At 39.6% G+C, this 26999-nt stretch overlaps 1 protein-coding gene across 4 annotated transcripts in view; it reads right to left on the bottom strand.

Annotated features, from left to right (window-relative positions):
• The window catches only part of PLCB1 (phospholipase C beta 1), a 625546-nt gene that overhangs the window by 114687 nt on the left and 483860 nt on the right, over window positions 1-26999 (bottom strand). For 2 of the 4 annotated variants that reach the window (XM_059705575.1, XM_059705577.1), the window contains exons 12-19: window positions 24138-24220; window positions 17508-17592; window positions 16013-16190; window positions 10837-10904; window positions 8879-8975; window positions 6897-6981; window positions 4999-5123; window positions 1358-1512 (exon numbers count right to left, since the gene is read on the bottom strand). In XM_059705575.1, the coding sequence (XP_059561558.1) occupies window positions 1358-1512; window positions 4999-5123; window positions 6897-6981; window positions 8879-8975; window positions 10837-10904; window positions 16013-16190; window positions 17508-17592; window positions 24138-24220 (876 nt within the window). Of the gene's footprint in view, window positions 1-1357; window positions 1513-4998; window positions 5124-6896; window positions 6982-8878; window positions 8976-10836; window positions 10905-15982; window positions 16191-17507; window positions 17593-24137; window positions 24221-26999 lie in introns of all 4 variants that reach the window. The other 2 variants (XM_059705573.1, XM_059705576.1) reach the window with 1 other exon arrangement.

The following is a 26999-nucleotide window of genomic DNA, read 5'->3' on the forward strand; positions in this document are numbered from 1 at the left end:
ATTCACAGGATACTGACAGCTCCAGAACAGGGTCTCCATTCTGGACTCGGGCAGCAGTACATTTTCCTACGACTCAACTGTTTCCCCTCAACTTACTTTCCGGTCTCTATGCTATTGTTTTATGGTTGTTTGCACTGTCACAGAAGAATTTTCAAGAAAAAAAATAAATGAACAAGCCAACATGTACAAAACAAGGTGAATCAGCAAAGAAAATATTATTAGTTTGACCCAACTATAACAATTGACAAAGATTCTAAAAATACCATTTTATCAGTTATGCTTAAGAGTTTATTTTAATCAAATGACAGGAATTACACATCCTTTGCTGAAAACAATTTCCTAAAAATAAATATAATCTTGAAGCTCTAATTCTGTCAACTCCGCTCTTCAGATATATGCTGTGAAATAATTTCAAAGGATATAATTGTGAGAGACTTCACTGAAATTTTATTTTTAATCCTTGGTAAAGTAACAAATTTTAAAATAAAAAAAATGGGCTCAACAAGCATTAGGTAGATATAAATTAGTGAAACTGTTATAGAGCCTTTTAAATTATAGTTTTTCATATGCCTTTGGTTTTGGATCAATCTGAAAATTGAATTTATATCCAATAAAAAATGTTTCTTAGTTAACAGTCATCTAGTTAAAGAGGAAAAAAAATAAGACTTTAAAATGTAAAATGAAATTTAGCTAAAATAACCCAGAGCTTATAGAATTCATGTAAAAAGTTCTTTATAAAAATGATTTGCCATTCATGGTATAATTCTCACAGCTAGAAAAAAATGGTATATCTACTGAAACATCAATTTCAAAGATTGTGGCAATCATTTGAAATTCATTGTTAGGGTCAGATAAATATTTAATAAAGCAATTTTTAAATTTGGTATGTGTTTTAAAACCCTGAATACTCTGATAGATTTTTAAATCCATGCTATGGTAAGTTCAGAGCTTTTATTCCATTTTGACAATTTATTGGGAATACTTTCTTTTTCTCTGATTTTTCTCAGTATGGATATTTCTCTAGACAAAAACAGAAGATTTCTCCAATAATTTTTGTGTAAATTTTACTGTGGGACATTTACACCAAAAGAAAGGGTTGGCCATGGTGTGTCTCACCAACTTGTTTTGTTGACTGAGGGTCCAATTTTTGTCCTGTTGAATGTGCAGCCGAGTCCCTTTATTTCCTGCACTTAGTGTCTCAGAATTTCTAATTCGGATTCAGGCCTTAAAAAATGTCTGAAGGAAGTGGAGACTGTGCTAGCAACTACACCTTTAATGACTCAACTACATTTTTACACAAAATAGGTAATGTCCAAGACTTTTGATGGGAACAATTTTATAAAAGAGACGTACATACCTTAACAGACAAAGTGTTGGCCACTATCCCATCTACGATGCCTTCAGTGAATGGATCAAAATGCTTGTCAGGTCTCCTCATAAACTCTGGCTTTAATCTGTAGCCACTCTTCCCATTGTATTCATACATTCCCATATTGATCTGCATAGCCAGGTCTGCATACCAAAGACACAAACCTTACTGTGACTCTATTATCTTCGTAGAAAGAAAGTAAGATTGTATTATGGTCCACTTTTTTCCCCCCCTTTTTAAAAGAAATATGTATTCATTGTAGAAATGTAGAAAATACATACAAGAAAAAAAATTGAGCTAAAATCTCCAAATCCAGAGATAAGCTACTAACAACAGATTGGTGTATATTTTGTTTTTCTACTTCAAATACAGAGTGTCCCAAAAATGTATACACACTTTAATAGCTGATAGCCATAGATTATATTACATTTTGAAAATGAAATAATTTCTCTAAAGACTGCCTTTATAATGTGTACACATTTTTGAGGATACCCTGTATATTTTAAATATACAGTATGTCTATTCCATTAAATATTTGCCTGCTTTAATTTTAACAGCTATACAAAATTCTGTTGAATAGATATATTTGAATAAATGTATTCATCCAGGCCCCTTTAAAGGCACATTTATGAGTCTCTTCTAAATTGTCACCATTACATATAATGTTTTGATGAACATCATAGTGGTGAACTCTTTGAGGATATGATTAACAGTATTCTTAGGAGTGAAATTTCTGGATCAAAAGATATGCGCTTGGGGAAAGATTTTAGATAAATCTTGCTAAAATACCCTTTGGAAAGCTTAAACCACTTTAAACCTCTAATCCCTGTTTCTAAGGAAGGACCTCACCACACCTCACCAACAGAAGCTGCTATAATTTTTCTTTTTTAATTTATGGGAAAAAGTTTCCTTTTAAATTTTGCATTTCTTTGATTACTTACTACCAATATTGAATTGCATGTTGACCTGTTTCTAATGGACAAAGATTACTGCTCAAAGTTTCCCTAACACTCTGAATGAAATGAATGTCCACACTAATTGTAATTACTGGGGTTAAAATCAACAACACATTTTAAAGTCCTAACAAATCTGAGACACTGTCATTTATTCCAGATTATCTGAGCTGAAACTCATCTCTTTTGGGCTGGACAATAAAAAAGGTGATGGTAGACATATTTCATAGTTACATGAAAAAAAGAACTTTTAGATCAGGGAAAATAAGTGAAAATTTATCTCTCATGTTATTAAGCTAGTATAATTGTGATACTAAAATTGGACAAAGTAAAAAAAAAAAAGAAAATGATTGATTTACCATACTTGAAAAAAAAATTAACTCCAAAAGCCTAAAAATTATATTAGCAAATCATATGCTTTAAGAAATAATACCCAGAAAATAAGTAGAATTTATCACAGGAGCACAAGGATAATTACATATTAGGAGATCTAGTAATGTAACTTATCACATTTTCTCACAAAAGAAGAAATGAACACAATCATCCCATAACATAGAAGTTTGCAATATTTAATAACATTTAACATAAAGTCCTAATATACTGCTGGTCATTCAGACAAGTGTATACTCCTTTAATGTGTGAAAGAATATCTGTCTTAAAGTCACAGCCAACATCTACTCAATGGTTTCACAATGGTGAAATTGCCAATAGTGTCAGGGTGAAGAGAAAGATGCACACCACTGCTATTTAATATTATTCTAGGGAAATTAGTCCAAATCCTAAGAAAGGGGGAAAAGCAGATGTGATTAAATTATTGTGATTGTATATCTGAAAAACCCAATAGAATCTATTGGCAAAAAGGGAAATTATAAGAGTTTAGGAAGATTATCATTTATAAACTAAATTTACTTATTTAGGAAATATATAAATTCTGGAAACAACCTGTTAAAAATATAATGTCAAAAAAGAGATTTCATCTAAAGAAACTAGACCTCCAGTAAAGACAAGTGATTCTGCTGAGGGACTTAATATAATTTTTAAATTGAAGAGAAAAACATTCTTTCAGTGATAAAAAAAATTAAGGATACATTCTTCAGATGAATTTATAAATTTTATGTGATTTAATATAAATCTCATCTTTTTTCCAGTGGGGCAGAGGAATACATAATAACAATTAACCTAATGTAAAGTTAATGTGATTTTAATAAAAACCTCTTTTTTTCCCCCCAGGGGCAGGGGGAAAGAAACATGATAATAATTAAACTAAATTTATTGGAAACCAGAAACCCTACTGGCAATGGCAAGAAAATAACTGAAAATAGCCAGGAAGAAGAATTTCCATTTCCAGGTATTAAGCCATTTATTAAACACTATAATAATAACAGTGTGTTATTGGTTACAGAAAGCAGACAAACTTATTAATGGAGAAGAATATAAATAGAAAAAAATGGATCCAAGTTAACAATAACAGAAAGGGTATACCTATTAAGCTGTAGTTTCAGGTCAGTATAAAAAAGGATTGATATATTACTGAGGTTATATATTAAAATTAATTTTTGGATAGATGAAAGGGTAAAAATAGAAATATTAAAATATGAGAGAAATGAAAGTAAATATGAATCTGATCTAGGGGAAGCTGCAATCATTAAAGTAATCCAAGACTCCATAAAAAAAACACACCATTAAAAATCTGATCTCATCTATTTCACAAAATAAGACAACATGCCCTTTATATAAAAAGCACTGTAAGTGACAATAGGCCTGAATAGGCGATTCATAAAAGCAGAAATATAAACAGTTTTAAGCCCACATATTTAAATGTTCAACCTCAATAATAATCAAAAAATGAAATTAAAACAATAATGAAATAACAATATTTTGTCTCAAATTGTATTATTATTGTTTAAGGATAACACTTAACCAAGATCTCAGATGAGCAGGAACACTTCCCGCCATACGTTGCTGATGGAGAAAAACTCTGGGGCGACATTTTTTGATGAACAGTTTGGCAAAAACTTTGGTACAAAATTTCTTAAAACCTCACATCTTTTAACGGAGTAATTTGGTTTTAGGAACTTTGCCAAAAGAACATCAGTAGATAGACTTGAAAATTTATATCAAGACTATTCTCAGAGCATTATTTATAGTAGAAAAAATTATCTAGTGTTCAGTGATAGGAAATGGGTTTTAGTGAATTGTGAAATGTGCTTAATATATAGATATTAAAATTCATGTTTCTGTACAACATTTAAATATATGTGGAATTAAGTGAAAAAGCATATACATACATAGTCAAAAAACCTTATAGATAACAAATAATAAAGTTGAGTTTTGAATATCTGAGTGGTAGCATTCCTGAGTTTTATTTTTTCTTTATACATCTTTGTATTTTCCAACTTTTTCTATAATAAATACATATTACTTTAAAAAGTATAAAGGTTTTTGTTTGAAAATAATGCAAGACCAGTAGAAAGAAACACTCATTTATAAACTATTGTGAAGACAATTTCTCAATTTTCAAAATTTACTTTTTTTACATTGGTATTTCCTTTATTAAAATTTACTTTTACTAGTTTCAGTCAAGTCTGGCAATTTTTTTATCCTTCGGAATGGGTTTTGGGTCCTTGGAAATATGGCTTTATAACAATGGAAATGAGCAGAAACTGTACCACTTACCCACTGTTTGGAAATTAAGGGCAACCATTTGACAGCCTGCATTCCAGAAGAGCTGAGGCATATAGTTGGATGAATCTACACGTGTTCCTTTTGGATATATCCTGCTAAGCTGCATTTTGTTATATCTGGACCATCATGTTAAGTAGTGAATACAATTATAAAAACAATTAGCCAAGAATATCACCTGAGAAGCCACCTTCCATCTTTCTCCACTGGGGAAATGAAATAAATATGGATGATCTCATTGGGCTAGGGGGCAAAGTATGAAAAAACCTTGCTGAACAAACAGAATAAGTGTTTATAATATAAATGTAGCATCACCTTTGCAGCCCCTTGTAGGTGAAAACTAATAGGTAGCAAACATGGCTGAGTCAAGGTCAACATGATTTTGTAGAGATTATTAAGGATAGGCCTACTGATTAAAAACACATGAGGAAGCTCAAGGGCGTCAGATCATGTGAGAGGATGATACTGTGTTTGGCTGAAGCAGATAAAAGAACTGCATGGCTATTTTTGAAATGCTTTCTGCTCATTTTCTCAGCCTTCTCTGGGAATGCTATTTGCCAAGACTGGGGTACTTTCTATGATTGATAACAAGGTAAATATAGCACAGAAGGTTTTGACCTCGTTTTGTATTTTGGGTCCTACCGTCATCAGTTTTCCACCCTGAGAACCTTTTAGTTATTGAACAATAACTGCATGTTTAAAACATGATTGACTATTTCTATTACCAAGTTAGGTAGTGGTCAGTTGTTTCTGATCTTGGGCTGGGGTGTTGGGCCATTAAGTTTGCACCTTAATTCTGAAAGCTACTGGCTATGTATAATCTATGGCAAATTATTTCACTTTGCTGTGCCTCATTTTCTCATCTATAAAATAGATTGAATAATTCCTACATCACAGGGCAATTGTAAGGATTAAATGAGGCTAGACATAATGAAAGGTCAATCTCATAGATAGTACTTACTGAACACTAGTGATCATGATTTTTATAGTGTGACTGTATATGGACTTTACATCTGTTCTCTCCCCTATTGATGAGTTTTAAAGGTGATTTTTTTTTTTTAATTCTAGGACTTGCTTCATGAAATTGATCTCATTGACACATTTAATATTACTTTTATGAAAAATATGTAAAGACCTGTTTCATTTTATTTTGGGTCATGGATAATAATAAGTGGTTTTGTTGTCAGAAGTATCAACAAAGCCTTTAGTACTAATACATATTTATATTCTCATATCATTACTCCAACTATTTTTTTAAAATATGTTTTTATTGATTTTTGAGAGGAAGGGAGAGGGATAGAGAGATAAAAATACCAATGAGAGAGACATAGATAGGCTGCCTCCTACACACCCCCTACTGGGAACTGACCTGCAACCCAGGCCTGTGCCCTGACCAGTAATCGAACCGGGGACCTCTTGGTTCATGGGTCGACACTCAACCACTGAACCACACAGGCCAGGCCCAACTATATTTGCCCATTTATTAAATGTCCAAAGATGCAAGATGCCAAGTTAGGCTTACATATATACATGCCATACTTGTATTATATCTTACATATGTTGTCCCTAACCCGAACAGAGAGCCATAAAGCTGGTATCATTATTTATGTTTTATAGGTGAGAAAGTTCAGGAAGGTCAAGCAAACTGACAAAGGACAAAGAGCTGGATGGTGAGAAAATACTCTTGAAATGCTTGACTCCAAGGCCAATTCTCTCTTCTGTACGCCAGGCTGCCCTACCCAGCAGTGCCAATGAAACCTGAAACTATTTATCACACCCAGGTGACAGACTGAAGCCATTGTATGCATCCTTTTGCTTATTTAAAGCAAAAATTAAATAACCCATGACTTCAGTTGTGCCTATTCGGTTGATATTCGTCAAATCAAGGATACTCTACAAATTCCACCGGAGACTTCGTCAGCTGCTCAAGTCCTTTGGTTTCCACGAAGGAAGACATTTCAAAACTTCTGTTTCTTTCTGAGTTAATGACAAACAAACAAAAAATGTAAGTAATTAAAATCAGAGTTATAAATTATAACAGACGAGAAGTAGGCAAATGTTCAGTGAATTTACAGCGATTAATTTCCAATGTAACTTTTATATGTATTTTTTTCAGGGAACTATTTACTATTTATCTGCTACAAGAGCTGAGTCTTGTTCGTTGTCTCTTCTAGTATTTACCACCTGGGCCGCTTATGCTTATGGTTCCACAAGTCAGGGACCAGGTGACATTAGGGTGGGGAAATTGATTTTAGTCTCGGGTAGTGTGGCAACGACAGCTATTTTGTCAAAAGGGCACAGACCCTGAGGAAATCTCTTGTTCAAAATCCATTCAGACTGACTTCTTGGGGCCATTTCTGGGATTCACAAAAGAGACCAGGGGGTATGTTTACTAGAGGCTACCCCCCTTTATCCCCGTACTGTCAGGGCCTCACTTTGTATATGTCCTCATATTCTTTGGTTCAAACAGCTAATGTGACATTAGAATTGTGTTACTTCAAAGCAGAAGGATCCTTGGAAATTTCCCAGTCTGATGGCCTCATTTTCAGATTAGATAACAAGGTTAGGAGGTGAATGTACTAGAGGTCTCAATGTCCTCGAACACAGAGGAGCATTTTGAAAGTGAAATCCAAGCTTCCAATTAGGATGAGAGAAGCAAAACAAAGTTATCTTAGTTTGGAGAGGCTAAGAGCCTAGGAGCTTCTGTCTTCCTCCCAAGGAAAAATCAAAGTGTTATATGTATATGCTTTGCATCCTTAAAGCCTCATTCTTCTTCCTATGCCTTCCCCACTCCTTTACCCATCTCCTCACCTTCCCCAATTCAATAATCTGTAAACTCTTCTCTTATTTTTACCATCAAAAGTCTCCTTTCATATGACTAATTACTTTAAGCATGACTGTTAATTGAAATTAAATAAATTTAATAGGCGCTTTGTAAACTATGTGCGAATATTGTTTTTTAAAAGTGATAAAATAATCTAAAATACAAAGAGAAAAGAACCGGTTTGTCTATCTTGGGCTGATGCTATTGTTACCAAGTTCTGAAGAACTTAAATGCATCATCTCCTTCTCAGCTTGGCTACTTGTCTAGAAGCTTTTCCCTCCTGTCACAGTAATATAAATAGGACATTTCGAAGTGGACAACTTGTGGTCAGCAGCATCAGTAATTGTAGCATCAAAGAAAATGTTGAAATCTTTATACTTAAGCTGTGTTAGAAATTAAATTCTTTATTATAGAGACTTAAATACCATACGCCACTAAGTTAAGACTCTTTAGGCAAAATTATACAGTTACACCTGTGTGTTATGTAGAAGCTTAGATTTTGATAGATCTGTAAATCTATCCTTTATAAGAGGCTGCTGACCTTTTGACCTGATAGCATGTTACATTTTATGCAACGATAGAGGGCAATTTCATAAAAGGACTCTTTTCTCTAGATGGAGGAAAGATGATATTTTTCTTTGCATCCACTATGAATGCGTGCTAGGATAAAGGAAAAAACACAAAGTGATATGAGGCTAGTCACATGTTCTCTGTGACACGTAAAACAGGCTGGACAAGTGGAATGTGGATAAATTGGTTGATTTGGTTCTATTTTCAGCTATCAGGGCTGACCAGTCACTGGCTGCTTCCTCTCTGGGAAGGTGGTTTATTTCATCACTGTCACTTACACAATGGTTGCAAACAAAAACCAAATGTAAAACTCTCAATTAGCCTTATTCGGTCCAATGTCTGTAGACCTAGTACATATTTTGGAGAAACATCATGGGATAGTTTCTCCTATGATTATTATACACACACACACACACACACACACACACACGTATACGTATACTACATATACATTAGGGTTTTTGCTCCAGGAAAACTTACTTTTTGAAATTTCAAATGACTCAAACTTGACTGGCTGAATATAGTTCACCAGGTTAGACATCTCTTCTGTAGCCATGGCCTCGCTCCCAGCAGTCCCCTGGAAGCAGGAATAAAAATAACATTCCCAGAATCAACATTATATTGCCCAGGGTTATTTTCCCAGGGCAATGCTCACATGACCCAGGAGCACAGAAAATCATTCCTCCTCTCCTGCAGATGCTTATCATCAATAGAAAATTCATTCCAGGGGAAGAAAAGGCCAAGCTTCTCATCACCCACATGTGGAGTGGGCGCAGGGAGGGTTAGGGGCTGCGGCACCAGCCTCTGCAGGAGACCCTTAGATGTGCAGCAAACCAGAATCCTCATTTTACTACAGTGATTCAAATCACTTGAAAGTTCGAGAGGCACTGAGCTTCATCTCATCGCCATAGCAGGACGCCTAAAGTTAATACATCAGGAACTCACCGTACAACTAGAAAATGAGTATGTGGGTAACCCCTAGAGATGAACTGAAGTTATTAAAAAAACAAAGATTACCTTGTGGAAGTGGGTTGGGATGGGCAAACAGCTATTGTTTTTCTTTATGTAAACATTCCTTCTTTCCTCCCTTCTTGGTTTCTGTGAGCCTTTTAGGCAAGCAGTACAGTATAGTGTGTGTGTGTGTGTGTGTGTGGGGGGGGGGTTCTTAAGCCAGATTGTCTGATTTGAAATCCAAGCCTACACTTAGAAGCTGTGCAATCTTGGGCAAGTTACTTACCTGCTCTGTGCTTCAGTTTATTTATTAAAATTAGTATAAAATTAGTTCTGATAGCATATATGGTTTTTGTGATTATTGAATGAGTTCATGTAAAGGAAAGAGTTCAGAACAGTGCTTGGCACACAGTAAAACATCATGTTATTTTAACTACTATTAACTATTACATGTTATTTTGATAATGTTTTAAACAAAAAACTAATACTGAGTATTGGCATGGATAGAACTCTACAGGTTGATCTTACATTTTCTCCCATTTTTAGATGAGAGATACATGGAGACAAGCATTCTTTTGAAAACTCCTATAGCAATATTTAGGTTAAATATTAATTGGAAATTACTGATTTGGAAACAAATTAGAAAGGTGCTTTTTAAATTATTAAAAATTATTGATAAGAATTTATCAACAATTAAAATAATTCTCAGGCAGAAATACTTTAACAGATATTATAACAGTTTTGCTCCTGAATATTAAGCTGCAATTTAGTAGGGAAACATAATAAGCAATGTCCAATGCATTAAACAAAATGATTGTAAGAGGAAAAATATCAGAAAAGAACAGATTATTACTTGTTATTTATCCTTAACTGAATTAAAGATATAAGTACTGAGACAGGTACTTTTTAACATACTTTAAAGCAGACGCAGTATAATTTTTTTTATGAGAACTCCTGCTAAAACAAAGTTAAAATTCCAACTCACCTAGCTCCAATTCACTTATAGGTTCTCTGAAATTAATATTTCTGATCTCATGAAGTTATGTGGGGTGCTTGATCTCATAGCTCTCTAGTGTTTTCAAAATACAACAATGGAATGAATGTCATATTTCTGGATATTTCTCCAAACCTCATGTCTTTTCTGAACCTTGGACCATTTAGCAAGCCATTTAATTGCTTCAAACACTGAAGCAGGAAGTTGCATGTCACAGATTTTCAATTCACCCTCTTGATACCCAATTTGATGGAAGGCAAATCTCAACAGCATGTTCATTTTAGAGAACTTTTTCAATGCCCCACCTATTCCTTTACTGACCCAAGTTTGCATCTTCAGGTTCCAAAGGGTAGTGAAAAAGTTTTAAAGTGAACGGTGACTCTTTTCACCACTAGATGGCAGAAGGGGACCATGGACTGTCAAGAGGGCGCTGACTACCCTGGCAGATTCCCTGGATGCCTCTGTGACCAGAGGGCAAGCCCTGGACACCCACCTCATCCATTGAAGACTTTTTACAGTCATCATCATCGTCGTCATCGTCACTCTCCGTATCAGCTTCCCCTGTCAAATTTCAATAACAGGTCATGAAGCGAACAAACATTTACAAGTTTGAAGCACACATGCCATGTGTATTACCAAAAATTTCCTTGAAAATTGGCCTTTCACTGTTTGTTTTATAATGATTCTTATGGACAGTTAAATTTTATTAATCACGAGAATTATACTAACATTTTGAATATGGACTTTTTTGGTAAATTTGTTTTGTCAATACCATTTGAAATGTATAACTCTATAAAAATGATAAACATTTTAATCTATGTAAAAAAAAAAAGACATCACACACAGTTAGTTTCCGATGGCACATGTGTCCTATCTTGATGTGTGCATTCTCTTTAAGGGTCTGGATCACCCTAAAACAGACAAACTATCACTTCCCATCTTTTTTTCAGCCCTGACTCTTCAATGTGGTGCTTGGCCTGTGCTCCGTGACCTTGCAGTTACTTTCCCAAGGTCATAGAGGACCTCACAGAAGAAAGGAAGGGGATAGGGGGCGGTGCAGGTGGGGCTGTGGTACCACACCTGACCACACAACCACTCTAAGGTCCAACTGCATCCTATGATTTGCCTGCAGGCTAATTTGATGAATGCATTCTTGGATGTAACTTGGAAAAGGATGAAATCCTGTTTAAGAGGGTAGGTAGGGTAAAATAAGTAAATACTTAAATCATTCTGCATTATGGAAATCTATCTCAGCTTCACGTTTTGCCAATATGCAGTCATTCCCAATGGCTCGTTTTTCTCTCTGCAGATTTGGTGGATGATTCTTCCAGGTTAAATAATATCACCAGTGCTCTGCCCTTCAGTGGCCTGAGGTGACCTCTGAAAATGGTTCCTTATTCACTTGACGCAGATAGCCCCACAAAATTATGCCCATCAAGAGGTTCAAATCTTGGTGGTCACTTTAAGAACACTCGTGAACCTGCCCAGCCCATCAAGGGTATGCATATTCGGAAAGCCACCAAGTGTCTGCAGAAGTGGTGTGTGCCATTCTGTCGTTACAATGGTGTGCCCTGGCCACAAATAGTGGGGCTGGACACAGGGTCAGTGATCCCCCCAAGTGCTGAGTTTTTGCTGCACGTGCTTAAACATGCAGAGTGATGCTGAACGTGAGGGTGCAGACCCAGAGTCTCTGGTCATTGAGCACATCCAGGGGAACAAGCTCCCCAGATGCAGCACAGAGCTCCTGGGCGGGTTCACCCACAGGAGCCCCCGCTGCCGCCCTGACAGGATCCTGCTGCACAAGAGCAGCCTGTTCCTAAACCGGAAGAGGAGGCTGCACCGAAGAAAAAGATATCCCCGAAGAAACGAAAGTGTATGGCCTGGGAGTAAACTGAATATAAAATAGATGCTAATGAAAGTTTAAAAACTATTCTCACTAATATGAGGCATTACATTCTTCCACGTCTCTGGGCTCCCATCAGACCCAGTAATAACAGTTATGTAAATAGAGTTCCAAGTGCAATGTAAAGAAGGCATCGTTGTGATGGCAGGGTTCACACAGTGCAATAGCATGATGATCCCCTAGATGGCAATGTTGGCTCAAAAATGAGGCAACTGGATTGGCCAGTCCCTCCTGCCTTCTAAGTTAGCTGCCATACCCACGCTATATAATTGACAGTACCCGCAGCGCTGTCTTCCAAGAAGCTTAGAACTGTTTTCATTTGGCTGATGAAGTTGAATCGATTACCGAATGATTGCAGTGAGCAAAACATTCATGGACTATCTTTAGTGGAAACAGAATTTTGGCTCCAGCAAGCCTTATTATTTATGGCTTATTTATTAAAGAAAGCCACATACAACCACTTTATGATGCTTATATTGTGTTAGTTAATAAGGTAAGTCCATTATATTTTATTTATTTTATTATTATTTTATTTTATTTTTATATTTTTATTGATTTCAGAGAGGAAGGAAGAAGGAGAGAGATAGAAAGATCCATGATGAGAGAGAATCATGGATTGGCTGCCTACTGCACCTTCCCTACTGGGGATCGAGCCCACAACCCGGGCATGTGCCCTTGGCTGGAATCGAACCAGGGACTTTTTGGTTCGCAGGCCGATGCTCTATCCACTGAGCCAAACCGGCCAGGGCAAGTCCATTATATTTTAGATAGAAAACATATTCTACTAAAGACACATTCTTTTAGGAAGCGAACACATTTTTTTTTCTAATCAAATTTGTTGCCCCAAGTAACTATGTTTTGTTTTTTAATCAAAGAGGGGATTCTTTTTTGTCAACTAATTTAAAAAGTCGATTGACAGAGCCTCCTGCACAATGCTGCATGGGGCACACTATAGCAGTCATTCCAAATACTCCATCAGGTCAGAATTTGGTTGCATGGGCTGGGGAGAGCGAGAGGGAGGATTTGTCTTCTTTTGCTCTATGAGCAGGGACCTGATTTTTCCTTATGTCTTTGGAGGGACCTTGAAGGAATCTTGTTGGACCATGGAAAAAAAAATCTTATTTTAGCCTAGTTTTTTAAGATAAGTACACTGGCAAAGGGCTGAATCCTGGAAGACGCACCTGGCCAAGCACGGCCACAAGAAGCAAATTAGTTCTGAAATAAGAACCATTTCATGATTTTTCAAGTCCCTTGACTTCACAGTGCCAAGAACACCTATAAACCAAATTTGGTCAATTAGCAGTCCTCCGTATTCAGGGGCCTACCTGCATATTACAATGTCAAAATTTTCCACCGGAATAAATAAAGATTGCTCAACAGACTATGGGGCTAATTTAGGAGCTACCGAATTACTAACAGATTGCTGCTCTTTCTCTGTATTAAGCAATAATGTTCGGTGCCTGTGAAAATCACTATTTGTGTTATGCAGCCAGTGAATAAGAGGCAGGGAGCCGGGAGTGAGGAAGGCAGATGGAAGCCAGGCACCCACATCTGAAGGAGATACAGGTTACTCGCCAGCCCCAGGGGATGGAACTGTGCTAGGGAATAGGTGGGCTGTTAATGACATTCATCCTAAAACTTCACAAGGAACATTCTTACTGAGAACAAAAGCTGTTTTTGAAAAAAGAGTCAGAATTGCATAATAATGTTTGAAATAAACATTCAAGAACTTAAAAAAAAAAAGACTTTCAAAGAATTACATCATGTCTGTTGATAAGGATTTTTATCTAAAGGAAAGGAATGGACAATTGGCATGGAAAATTAGAAGAAAAGATAAATCAGAGAGTTGGCCAACGCTCTTTTTTCCCGATTGCCATTGAGTTTATATTTTAATTTTTAAAAATTATTTTAAAATCTCTTAATTGGCCGAAAATGGTTTGGCTCAGTGGATAGATTGTCGGCCTGCGGACTGAAAGGTCCCGGGTTCGATTCTGGTCAAGGGCATGTACCTGGGTTGCAGGCACATCCCCAGTAGGAGATGTGCAGGAGGCAGCTGATCGATGTTTCTCTCTCATCGATGTTTCTAACATTCTATCGCTCTCCCTTCCTCTCTGTAAAAAATCAATAAAATATATTTTAAAAAAATCTCTTAATTGCCATATGTAAGTATACAGAGAAGAATAGATATCATATGTATGCAGTGCAATGAATTTAACTAATGTAAACCTGCCTGAGTGACTAGTACTCTGATTAAGAAACAAAATATGACCCGAAGCTCCCTTGTGCTCCTCCCAGTGACGTCTTCACCAATAATAATCATTTCCTGACTTCTAATGACATAGGTTAGTCCTGCCTGATTTGGTACTTTATATAAATGGAATTATGCCATACTTTTTAAAATTTGACTTCTTTTGCTCAGCATTATGTTTATGAGATTCATTCATATTAATGTGAGCAGTTGTAGTTCATAATTGCTGCATATTACTCCATGATGTGAATGTACCATGGTGTGTTTCTCTGTTGGTGAGTGTTTGGTTGGTTTTCTGCTTGTGGCTGTTCTGAATAGTGCTGTTCTAAGCACTTCCTGTCCCTGCCCCTCTGTGAAGATTTATGTGCACTTCTCTTGGGCTCAGACCCAGGGGTGGAATTCCTGGGGCATAGGTGTGCCTCCATTCAGCTTTTGTAGATACTGCCCACAGTTTTCCAATGGCAGTTAAACGTTTCATTGGAGAACTTCCTAGATTCAAACCTAAAGTTTCTTCCACTTGCCACCCTCCACCCAGGAGGTCTTCATGATACACATTTCAGATTGCCAAGGTTATTTTAACTAAACTTGGAAAATAAATTAGACTAAGTCACAAATAATTCAGAGAAAATGGGTGACCACTTAGAATTCTTTTCTCATCAACCACGAAAATCTATTTCAAATTAAATAAAAAAGGAGAATTATTAATGGTAAGCATTACTTAGTAGTTTTGATAGATAATTTAAGTGTTGATAGATAATTTAATTACTAAGTAGTTTTGATAGATAACTTTGCCCTTTCACATTTTAATAGAGCTCTTTAAAATAGGGGTATACCGAATTGCCCAGAAGTCTCAGCATCATCAATGAGAACACATGCAGTGAACATATTGTGCCCAGTTCTATAATTCATGCCAGGGGATCCCTGCCCTAAAGAAGCTTAAAACCATGAGGTCACTCCAAAGGTTATCTGGCTTCTGTGGTAGCCAAAATCATGACCTCCCCAAAATGTCCATGGCCTGTGACTATGTCCTATGTCCTGGATTATTCTGTTGGGTCTGGTATAAAGACATGAGTCATTCAAAACAGCAGACCTTTCTTGGCTGTGGTCAGAGGCAGATGACAGAAGGGTCAATGAGAGCGATATTCCTGGCTTTGATGTTGAAGGAATGGGGCCACTAGCCAATGAATGTGGGTGGCCTCTGAAAGTTGGAAAAGGCATGGACTAGGATTTCCTAGACTCTCCAGAAAAGAATGCAGCCCTGCAGCCACCTGCAGCTTAGCCCAGTGACACGGCATGGACCTTCTGACCGGAACTGGGGGATAAGACATTCGTGTAGTGTTATGCCACCTCATTATAGCAGCAAAGGAAAGCCAATAACATTGAGATTTGAGCCCAAATGGAAATGTAAGAAGTATTTCTACCTAGTTTTAGAGAAGCAATTCTTAAACCCATACATAATAGGAGACAGAGAGCCTGCCTGCCCCTCACCTGCCAGCCCCTGGGCCCCCAGCCCCTCACCGGCTCCGGGAGATGAGGGCTCGAACATGCTGGAGGAGTCACTGCACGTGTTTGAGACTTGTTCTGAGAGTTTCTTTTTGCTGCTTCCTTCCGACGACTTGTGGGATTTCTTCTTATTTTTCACCAAAATTTTGTACATTAAATCCATAGGGCTTGGAAGAGGAACTCCAGATTCCAACTATTTTTTTAAAAGAAAGAACATGCTTTAAAAACCCTCCCCTTTCCTTTCAGATTCTCTCCCCAATCCCCAGGACAACTCTGGATTCAAAGAGCTTCCAGGTTATCCTTTACTCCCGATAAGATAAGATGAAGATAAACTAAGTGTATGCTGAGCGGGGCTGGCTCAGGGCTCTTGTCTTTTTCCCATAGCAGGCACATTATAATTACCATTCTTATTTTCCCCCAGCGAATCCACATCCATCAGATCACAGAAATACACTAGTAGCTTTGGTGTGCGAACACGAAGTGCCATGAGTGTCCACAGGACCATATAAATCCAACCGCTTTGACTTAGGACAGAAAAGGCGGCCTGGCCTGGACTGTCCAAGGAGGAAGCCAGTTAGAGTGTGGCGTCTGCCAGGCAGAGTTGGGAAAGACAGGCACCGTAGAACCCACTTTTCAGTGCAGTTTAAAAACAGCAAAAGCCCCGTCCTGGCGCCAGGTAGTTTAGCTGCAGCCTCCTTGGCATTGGCATAAGCGGAGCAGGTGGCTTCAGATTTCCTTGCCGCCCTGAGGTTCAAGCCACCCTTGTTTGCAAGGCTTACTTCCGGTGTTTCAAGCTTGCACCTCTCGTGGGAAAATCAGTTTCCCCTGCCAGGGTTATTAGATGCTGCATCAGGAGCACCTGTGCAAGTCCTGAGAGGGGCTGTTTTTAGAAGCTCCCATAAACTCCCATATAAGCCCGTCCTGTGTTCTTTGCTTTCAGCGAGCCCGGGCACTGGTATGAAAAATCGTGTAAGGATTTAGGGAGACTTGGAGAGAGGGTGGAAGAGGGAAGAGGTACCCGAGGCTGTTTCTGCTGCTTCCCCTCCCAAAGCAGGGGTGTTGCCATGGCTACAGGACACCTGAGTTCTACCACCCCAAGAGGCACGTTCTGGGAAGTGAGCAGCGGCCAGCAGGGACAGGCCCAGATGTCACTGTGCCACCTGTGAAGTACCGTTTTGCCAACCCTTTTCTCTCAAAGGGGTGTGATGTGGTTCCCTGTCCCCTCAGACGGCCTCTGTGGGCTGCGGTTGCCTGTGGGAGCCCTGCAGTCCTGATGGGTCACGTCTGGCAGCAAGAGAGAGGGATTGAGACTGTGGGCAGAGGAAGAGAATGATGTCTCCCACCCTCAGTGGCACACACTACCCGTCTCCTCCCAGTCCATAGGTTCATTGTCAAGGACATAATCTTACCAAGAAAGGTAAACATGAAAGGCATGTAAGGAAGTGTCCCCCTACCTCCACTCATAAATAATACGTGCGTTCCCTCAGGGGTAAACATCAAAAATGCTTACTGGGTATTTTTCCAGGGGCTCCATGAGAAGGGCGTCCCCGAAGATCAGCCGACAATACTCTGCCATCTTGGCCTGCTGCTTCGGGCTGCGGGAAAGGAGAGAGAAGGGGGGCAGCAAGGAGGCTTACTCCAGAGGCAGGACAGGAGGCCTACTGTGTTATTAACTACAGAAAGAGGCAATGCCCTTTCTGGATCCGTGTTTATCATGCAAAATCCCTTGTTTATGACCTGCCCTATGAGAATCTGAATACTACACTCACGGTGGTATTCTCAAATGTCCCAGAGTTAGGGACTCAGTCCCTTTTGTTTAATTTCCTGATTCCAAGTCAAATGCAAGACACTTGGGGGTGGAATTTGTTCATGATTTCATGTGAATTCTTGGGTGAAATTTGTTCAACCAACAGAGAGACGTAGACTGCAAAGGAGGTTTATAAGGAGGTAAGGGAGGAGAGGGAGGAAAGGAGAGATTTGGACAGAGAGGAAGGAGAGAGGGAGAGAGGGAAAGAGAGAGAAGGAGAGAGGGAGAAAGGGGCAGGGGAGGGGGAGAGAGGGAGAGAGAGAGAGAGAGAGAGAGAGAGAGAGAGAGAGAGAGAGAGGAAGAGAGAGAGAATATATCTCAAAATGTAGAAGGGCAGATGGGCAGAAGCTTTGGGAAGAGGTCCTAGGACCTAGAGGAAAGACAAAAGCAGCAGGCACCTTGGAGAAAGGTGTCTGCAACTCTTATTTGCATAGTAGAGAAGCAAACGTCTGTCAGCCTGACTATGTGCCTGCAGGCATCTGGTCTGATGGGAAAAGGCTGGAGACTCCAGGCTCTCAACCATTCTTGATGTGTAATGGAGAGGATAACAACTACTCCTGGAAAGGGACAACGCTGCTGAGAAGATGAAGTAATGGATGCAAACGCCTTTTCAACGTTAAAGACCAGGGCAAAGGTAAGATGACTGCAGTCAGACTAGACAACTTGTGAGCCTGCGAACATAGAAACACCATTCCTATGAGGGACCATCCGCAGTCTTTCAATACGCCTGCTTCCTTTGACCTTTTGCAAAGCAATAACATTTTTCTCATTCTGCAGAATGTTAAATATCATTACAAAGGCATCCAATTCCATCGGATTTTGTGGACCGTGATTTTGATCTACAGGCTGCCAAACTCGATTTCCAAGAGTCCTCTCTACCTGCTGCGATGTGAACACCTTTAGCAGAACTGGGACTGAAGCAAGAAAAAGGGATAGAAAGCCTTCTTTATACAATTCCAGTTGATTTAAAATGTGATTATTTTCCTTCTCTCTTGGAAGACATGACTGTTAAGCCCGGATCATGGACTGCTTTTTCCTGGAAGGGGGGTAACTTTGGGGGTTCAAATCATATCGTAATGGCCCACAGGGAAAAGCACTCCTATGCCCCCCTTTGTAAAGAAGCACATATTTGTGGGTTTTAGTGAGTTTTCTGGGGTCCAAATATGAGCCTGAATATGGAATTGCAGGGAGAGGCAATGAAGAGAGTCACAGAACTTGCAAGTCCCTACATAGCAGCTTCCCAACTTCTCAACCCGCCTTCCTGGAGGCATATAAGATTGACTGAATGGCCAGGCAGCCCTGAGCATACACTGTGGCATTCCTCCGCAGTTACACAGAGAGGAAAACTGCCAGTCAGAGCAGCGACCTGAAAAGCACTGGGGGTGCAACGTCTGAAAAGTTGGGGAGCAAGCAGAGATGCGGCCCATCTGGCAGGCAGCCCAGGAATCCTCAGTTCAGACACTTTTGCTCAAAGGATAACTGACCCTGAGGCTCAACCAAGCCAGCCAGCTCTGTGCCTGTAGCTCAAGCACGTCCATCTGTGTGGGGCCCGCACGGTCCAGATTGCACAAAAGAAACTGTCCAGACCCTCCGTTTCACTTTCACAGAATGAAGCTACTAAACATCACAGAGCTTTGCTACCCAAGTGTGGCCCATGGCCCAGCAGCATCAACAGCCCTTGGAGCTGGTTAGAAATGCAGGTTCAAGGCCTTCAAGGCAGATTCTGAATCAGAATCTGAGGAAGCACAGCCCAAGGTCTGTGTCCAACAAGGCTTCTAGATCATTCTGAAGCACGCTCAAGTTTAAACCAGCTGGGATTGCCAATTTGGCTCAGTGGTTGGACCACCAGCCTGCAGACTGAAGGGTCCTGGGTTCGAGTCCTGGTCAAGGACATGTACCTTGGTTGCAGACTTGATCCCCAGCAGTGGTGGAGGCATGTGTGGGAGGTAATCAATCGATGTATCTCTCTCACATTGATGTTTCTCTCTGTCTCCCCCTCTCCCTTCCACTCTGTCTAAAAATCGATGGTGAGGATTAATTAAAAAAAACACACAAAAAAAAACTTAAATACTACGATTGATTAAAATAAATGAACAGGTGCTGAAGTAGATGATATTTTTCTTGAGTTTTGGAATTTGGAGCCCCAAGTTCCTTTGATCAGAGACCTGGCGGGAAGAGGGCTTCACAGGAATGCCCTGCTTTCAGGATTTCTCAGGGAACAATATTCTCACCAGCAGGGGGAGGTGTTCCCGGTGTCCCTTGCAGGTGACAGGCAGATTCCTGTGTTCTGTAAAATAGTCCTCCAGGCCCAGAGAAGGGATTTTCTGGAGCACAATCTTACACCCGATTCCACTAAAGCAGTGGTTCTCAACCTTGGCTGCACATTAGAATCACCTGGGAATCTTTTTAAATCCTGATTTCTGGGCCTCATCCTCCGGAAATTCTGTTTCTTTGTTATGGGGTGGGGCCACAACATTAGTAACAAAGAAACAGATTTTCCAGAGGATGAGGCCCAGAAATCAGGATTTTAAAAAGATTCCCAGGTGATTCTAATGTGCGGCCAAGGTAGAGAACCACTGCACTAAAGAGTCACCTGAAGCTGTTAGAGCTGCAGGTAGCAGGCTTAGCCTCCAGTCCCCTGACTCACTGGGCTGGGAGTGGAGGCCTGAAACCTGCATTTGTAACACGTCTGCAGGTAATTCCAAGGCAGGTGGTTAACAGGCTGCAGTGCTTAGAGCAGAGAGCTCAGGCTTCACTCAAATCATGGTAGGTCTTAAGATAATGAGGGTTAGAAGTCAGAGTCTGGGGTGGGGCCTGCAACTGCATTTCAATCAAGCTCCCAGTGATGCCTACGGTGCTGGTCCACGGATCAACTGCACTTTGTACAGCAACGACCTACGTCTGACCTAGACTTTTTACAAACCTGCCTCAAAATCAACAGAGAAGGAGAGAACAAGAGGTTGGTATCCAAGAACAAGTAAAGCGCCCTATTCGGTAACCAGGCAGTTCACGCTCTCCACGGGCGCACATGCCCACCTGACAGGACGCTGAAGCAGAACAGAGGGCAAGCTGAATAGAAAAGGACCGTGGAAAACAAACCAGCTTTAATTGCGGGTCAGAACTGCAGAAATAGCATTGGGAGTATCAATAGTGGCTACCATGGAGATGAAGTGAGAGGAAAATATTCACATACACATTTTTGAGCTTCAGACCATCGCAGAAACAACTAGACATATTAAAATACCTGCAGTGTTTTAGTAAAGTGTAGGCACCTGGCACAGTGGTCAGTTCTCTGACCGAGAAACGTGCCTCATTTCATGGGGTCAGTCCTCTACATTGAACTAAACCAGCTCCTCCTCTGTAGACGAGGCATCAACAGTGCATGGGAATTAAAAGCCCGGGGCAAATCTCCCACTGCCAGTGGCGGAACCATGGCTAGACGTTACTTCCTGGGATTTCAGTGTAGAATTCTTCTTGTGAAAGTGCTAGCTCACGAATTGGGCAGAGCATGGGAGTGAACTAGGACTTTTCCAAGGCTTATTTCTAGAAATTTGAAGTCAGGAATGGGGGTGTGGCTCAGGAATCTGCATTTAGTGGGTTTCTGAAGGTAGCAGGTGGACCAGAATAAGTTGCCAGCAACTGGTGGCAGATTCCCCTCTGTCATCCATGAATAGGTGATTGCAGATATTTGGAGAGAAAACCAGAACATTCCGTGAGTTTTATTTTTTCCAGTATGTTTGTTTTGGCTCACAGGAGCTGGGACCAGAGATCCACAGCCTGTTACCTGCAGAAGGGTAACATGGTTCACTGGATACCGTACATAGACTTCAGGCGTCTTTGGTGGCTGTGTCCCTGGGCCTCTGTGTTGAGAAGGATTCTGAGGTTACATCTAGGTTTAGTGGCAACTCGTGCTGCAGCTGATGAATGATGTCTGGCTTCCGGTTCAGCAATGAGGTGAGGTGGCCCACGTGTCAAGCAGAGGGTTTCACCAGCAAAGGGAAAGCTTATCAGATTTCCAAGGGTGCATGGCAGTCCTCCCAGGAAAGGACTGTGGTTGAGCGATTTTGCTATGTGCAGCTCAAGGACAACAGGATTATGAAGCAAACAACTTCCTCCCACAACAGAAGTCAGTATCTTCGTATTTCACAGCCATTAGATTATCTCAACGGTCGGAGATAAACAGCAGGACATCCAGAGGTTGTTTTCCTGTTTTCTTTTGTTACTCGTGAATTATTCATAAACTTTTAATAGCTAAATTTCTCATGTTTTAAACCAGAAAGAACAGTATTATGGCATTATTGCTTTTGCTTTTGTGTGCAACGTAGGCTTAGCTTTCATACCGTTTGGGCTCTCCGTATGACGGGTGTTAAAAGATGGCAAAAAATGTCCTGTGGTTAAGGGTACAACTACAGAAACGTGAACATTTGCAGGCAGGTGCCTTGTGGATGCTCTCATGGTCTTCATTTGATGTTTTCAAGGTGCGTGAACCTCTGCTTAGGTGTGGGGATGGTGGTGGTTAAACCCATGTTTAAAGCCAGACTAGCCGAATTGGAATTCCAGCTCCGTCAATTTTTAGCTGAACAGCCTTGGGAAAGTTACTCCCTTTGGGACTTAGTTGTTTCATCTGTCAAATAGGGACAATCATAATCATAATATGTTTTCTTAGGAGCACCTGGATTTGTGGTGAGGGTTATATGGGCTTATGCTTGGAACCCTGCTCAGGACATAATGAATCTTGGCTGTTATTATGTGTGTGGTGGTTTTGGTTGTTGATACCTCTCTGGCTACCTTATAGGAGAACTCAACATAGTGGGTGTGATCATCGAGAAAGGATTTGTACATTTTGTAAACAGCTTTTCACTTTGTCTCATTGACATAGAAATATTTCTTGAAGAAAATAAAGGTGCTAGATTTAGAGAGATTCTTCCACAAAGGAAATAACCATCAACAAGTCTGGGAATTACAGTGCCTGGGAGAAACATGCTAAAGCACTGTGAGAGCCCCGTTACACATGGGTGGGCAGAGATGAGAGAAGGCTCCAGGAAAGTCAGCTGTAAATCAGAGCTGTCGCAGCAAATGAGGTAAGAAATGCAGCAACTGAAGGGGCGCTGCTCCCTTTTGTTAGAACAGAAAAGGCAATGTAAGGGAAGAATGTATTTTCTCTTCAGTCGACCCGCAGAAGAAGTGTTAAAAAATTATGGCCCCAATGATTACATCATCCATTGGGTGGCTGTTTCCGAATGAAACAGAATCATGAGCTGGTAAACGTAACACAGGTTTCCCGAGGGCAAACTGGAAGTGAGGGCTCTCGCCACATACACGTGAACAGATGATCCCATTTAACTGCTTAGGAATTTCCTGAAGCTGAAATTCGCTCATGACCAACCTGCTTCCCGAAGAGTTACTGAAGTGGAGCCTGTGTGGAAATTAGTTGGGCAGAAGGAATTAGTGACCTGGAAAGGACTTTCAATGAGCAGGGAGAAAGGACCTTGTGATCAGGACAGGTGCTGCTGGCTGGTCCTTGAAATGAAAGAGGACAACTTCCCAAATGCTGGTGTGAGCAATGACGGCCACTGCTCCGTCATCATCTTTAGATGTTAATTCCATGGTCAAGAATTTCAGCTGCTTGAATTTTGGTTCAATGCAGATTAGACTTTTTCATTTTGAAGCTCTTGAAATGAAGTGCATGATAAACTAATACCCACGTGTTTGAAATAAACGTGTCTTACACTGGTCCTTTCTCATAAATGAATATAAAACAGTAAAAGTGAAACTTCCTTTTCTTTGTGTAGCTCAGAAATAAGTGCAGGCTATTTTGAAATAGGAAAAAGTTTGCCAATACTAACAAACAGGGGGCACCAATGGGAAGAGGATAGCGGGAACATCTGGTGGTCTGTGTTCTATATAAGTGCAAAGTGGCAGAATAGAATCTACAGCTGTCCCTGCAACAGCTCCCATATATATGGAACTCTCCATTGTGGTATGGCTAAACTGACCATCAGTTTGCATGCAACAGCAGGAGCTAATGGAGGAGGATTGTAAAAGCGCCCCCTGAAATAGAGACTCATATTATGTAAGGCAATGTGCTCCATTGCCTTGTAAGAATCCTACTATGGCATGGAAATAGATTTCATAAGTCCAATGGATTATGTTAACATAAATGAGATTTAAATGAATGAATTCTATTTCACACAGATGAAAACATGCCACCTAATACATAACATAATCAAAGAACACCATTAATAATGTCAAATAATCTTACATCAGATGAACAATTATTAAACATGCCCTATTTGGGAAAAAGACTTCCTATTACATGTGTTAAATACTTACGAGTCCACGTGATTCTCAAATGAAAGGAGAATTGGAAAAGGTGACGTCTTAAATGCGCACTCAGCGATTGCTTCTATCACTTCCTAAAAATGAGAACACATATATGTTCAGAATACCAGAATTTTAATGTGTCTATTTTTCGTTGGGGTTATACTCATTAATATGGTTATAGTTTCCATTTGTAAAATAGTATCAAATGGCTTGAAATGGCCAGAAGGGATTGTGAAGGCTGCTGCACTCTAAATTTTCTGACTCCTGGCAAGGTTAAAAAAACAAAAACAAAAAAGAACACACCCAAAAAACTATTTTGGTGAAGGAGAATGGTTCTATTTTCTCATTACACCTACTTGGTTTTTTTAATAATAAAAAAACAACTCTAATCATATTGCAAAAAACTTACACAAGAGAAGGCAAATATTTTCACCCATAAATTCAGCCTTTGAACCAAACCACTGCTGGCATTTGGTTATATACTAGTTTGTTTTTTATATATTTGTATAACTCAGTTTTAATTATGGAAAATATTTGTATTTTTTAACATTGTTACGAGATATAATTCGCCCATTAAAAGTATACAATGACATGATTTTTAGTATATTCACCAGTTGTGCACCCATCATCCCAATCTAAGTTACGACATTATTATCACCCCCAAAAGAAATCTGTTTCCATTATCAGTCACTCCCTCATTCTTCTCCCCCTCCCCATACACCCAGCCCTAGGCAACCACTATTCTACTTCTGTCTCCACAGATATGCCTATTCCAAACACTTCATATAAATGGAATCACATATATGTGGTGTTTTACATCTGGCATCTTTCAGCTGGCATGATTTCATCCATCCATGATGTAACATGTATCAGTAATTCATTGCTCAGTCTGTATTTCTTTTTAAGGGTGTATGTCATAAGCTTCAAAATCTGTATAAAATTCTAGGGAGTAGCAGTATCATAATTGATTTAACCATTACCCAGTTGTGGAACCAACATTTTAAGAGCTATCATTCAAATAATTCTACAAAGAACATCTTCATTTTTTTCCTAGTAGTTTGAATTATTCTGGGAATGAATTCTCAGAAGGGGAATTATTGAATCAAAGAATATGAATACTTTTAAAGTCTCCTGTGTTTCTCCAAATTACTTTTCATCTTCAATTGCCCAGAGCAATGTATGAAGGACCAGCTTTCAATGCATAGCCACCAGCTTTCGGCATTACTTTTTCAAAATATTTTTATCACTGAACTGGTATTAAAGTGAGATCTCACTTATTTTTAATTATGTTGCTCTCAATACTACTGTGGTTTTACATACACATATGTTTGTTTTTAGCTGCATTTATTCTTTTCATATTCTCTTTTCAAGTGAGGATTTCCACTCTCACTCTTTATGCCTGGGCCTTTACACTATCTCTTCTGCCTTCCTTTATATTCAAGCCAGAAAGCTATTTCCCTGGCCCCAGACTATAAATAAGACTTTCTAATTCTGTACTACATTTGCATATATCCTCTGAGAAGGATGTGCCTGCATGGAGCGAAATAATCGCTCACACCATTTCCTAGAAGTGAATTCACAGATTGCCTTTCATACATGATCAGTTTAACTTTTATGATAGTTGATGCCATCAAAAATAAGTGCACTATAAATAGCAAGCTACACCAACATTTTAAATTCTTTATTTGATTTATTTGAGCACAGGCCTGGGATTCAAACACACTTGTGTGTTAGTCCTACTTCTTTGCTTTCCAAGCTGTGTGACCTTGGATAATGAGCAAACACATGGATGTAGCTATGTTCCAACAAAACTTAATTTCTAAAAACAGGTGGTATGCCTGAAGAATATAGTTTGTCAACCTCTGGACTAGTGAGATCATTGGCTTAAGCAAAGCTTAACACTTGATTGTAACTAAAGGTAAATGTAATATTGTATTATGAAAGCTGGAATGAAAGCTATGAAATCTTTGGCCGATGGACTGTGAGTGTTTTTCTGGGTCTGCTCTCAGACGTGTAGGGAATTCATGCCTCTGATTCCTAGATCCCTAGGTCTGGTTCTCTCCCCACAGCAGAGATGCTGGTGTGGCCTGAAGTGCAGCTGGACCTGGGCTTCCTAGATCTTCCCACCTGTGTCTCCTGCTACCTTTTCCTGCCTCTGGTGTTGTGAACTTCTAGTCTTGTGCCCTTGACTTAGCACAGTGATGGCAAACCTATGACACGCGTGTCAGAGGTGACACGCGAACTCATTTTTTGGTTGATTTTTCTTTGTTAAATGGCATTTAAATATATAAAATAAATATCAAAAATATAAATCTTTGTTTTACTATGGTTGCAAATATCAAAAAATTTCTATATGTGACACGGCACCAGAGTTAAGTTAGGGTTTTTCAAAATGCTGTCACGCTGAGCTCAAAAGGTTCGCCATCACTGACTTAGCACCTGTGTTTGCAATGGATCTCCGAAGCTCACCTGCCATGTCCTTCTCAGCTCCCACTGGGTGTCTAACCAGGGCTGGGCTCTGTTTACGTTGCCACATAGATTGGGCTTTGACCTCTTCCCAGAGTGCGGTGGAGGTCAGGGCACCTAGAGCCTCTACCATGGCAGCCTTACAAATGACTTAATTCAACCTCCGCCTCACCCTGACTTAATGACTCTGCATAAATCATACCACAACCACTGCATTTAAAGAAAGAAAGCTAAAGCGTGACTTCTTACATTTCAATTATAATATCAGTAGCTCATATTTATAGAGTACTTCCTGCAGGCCGTTTGCTGTTCTGAGCAATATCCGCATGTGAAGTGGCATCCTTGACTACTGACAGCAACCCTAAGAGGTGAGCACCAGCATCATCTCCACTGTGCTCATCAGAA

This window comes from Myotis daubentonii, chromosome 8 (assembly GCF_963259705.1).
Source record: "Myotis daubentonii chromosome 8, mMyoDau2.1, whole genome shotgun sequence".
Classification (NCBI taxonomy): domain Eukaryota; kingdom Metazoa; phylum Chordata; class Mammalia; order Chiroptera; family Vespertilionidae; genus Myotis; species Myotis daubentonii.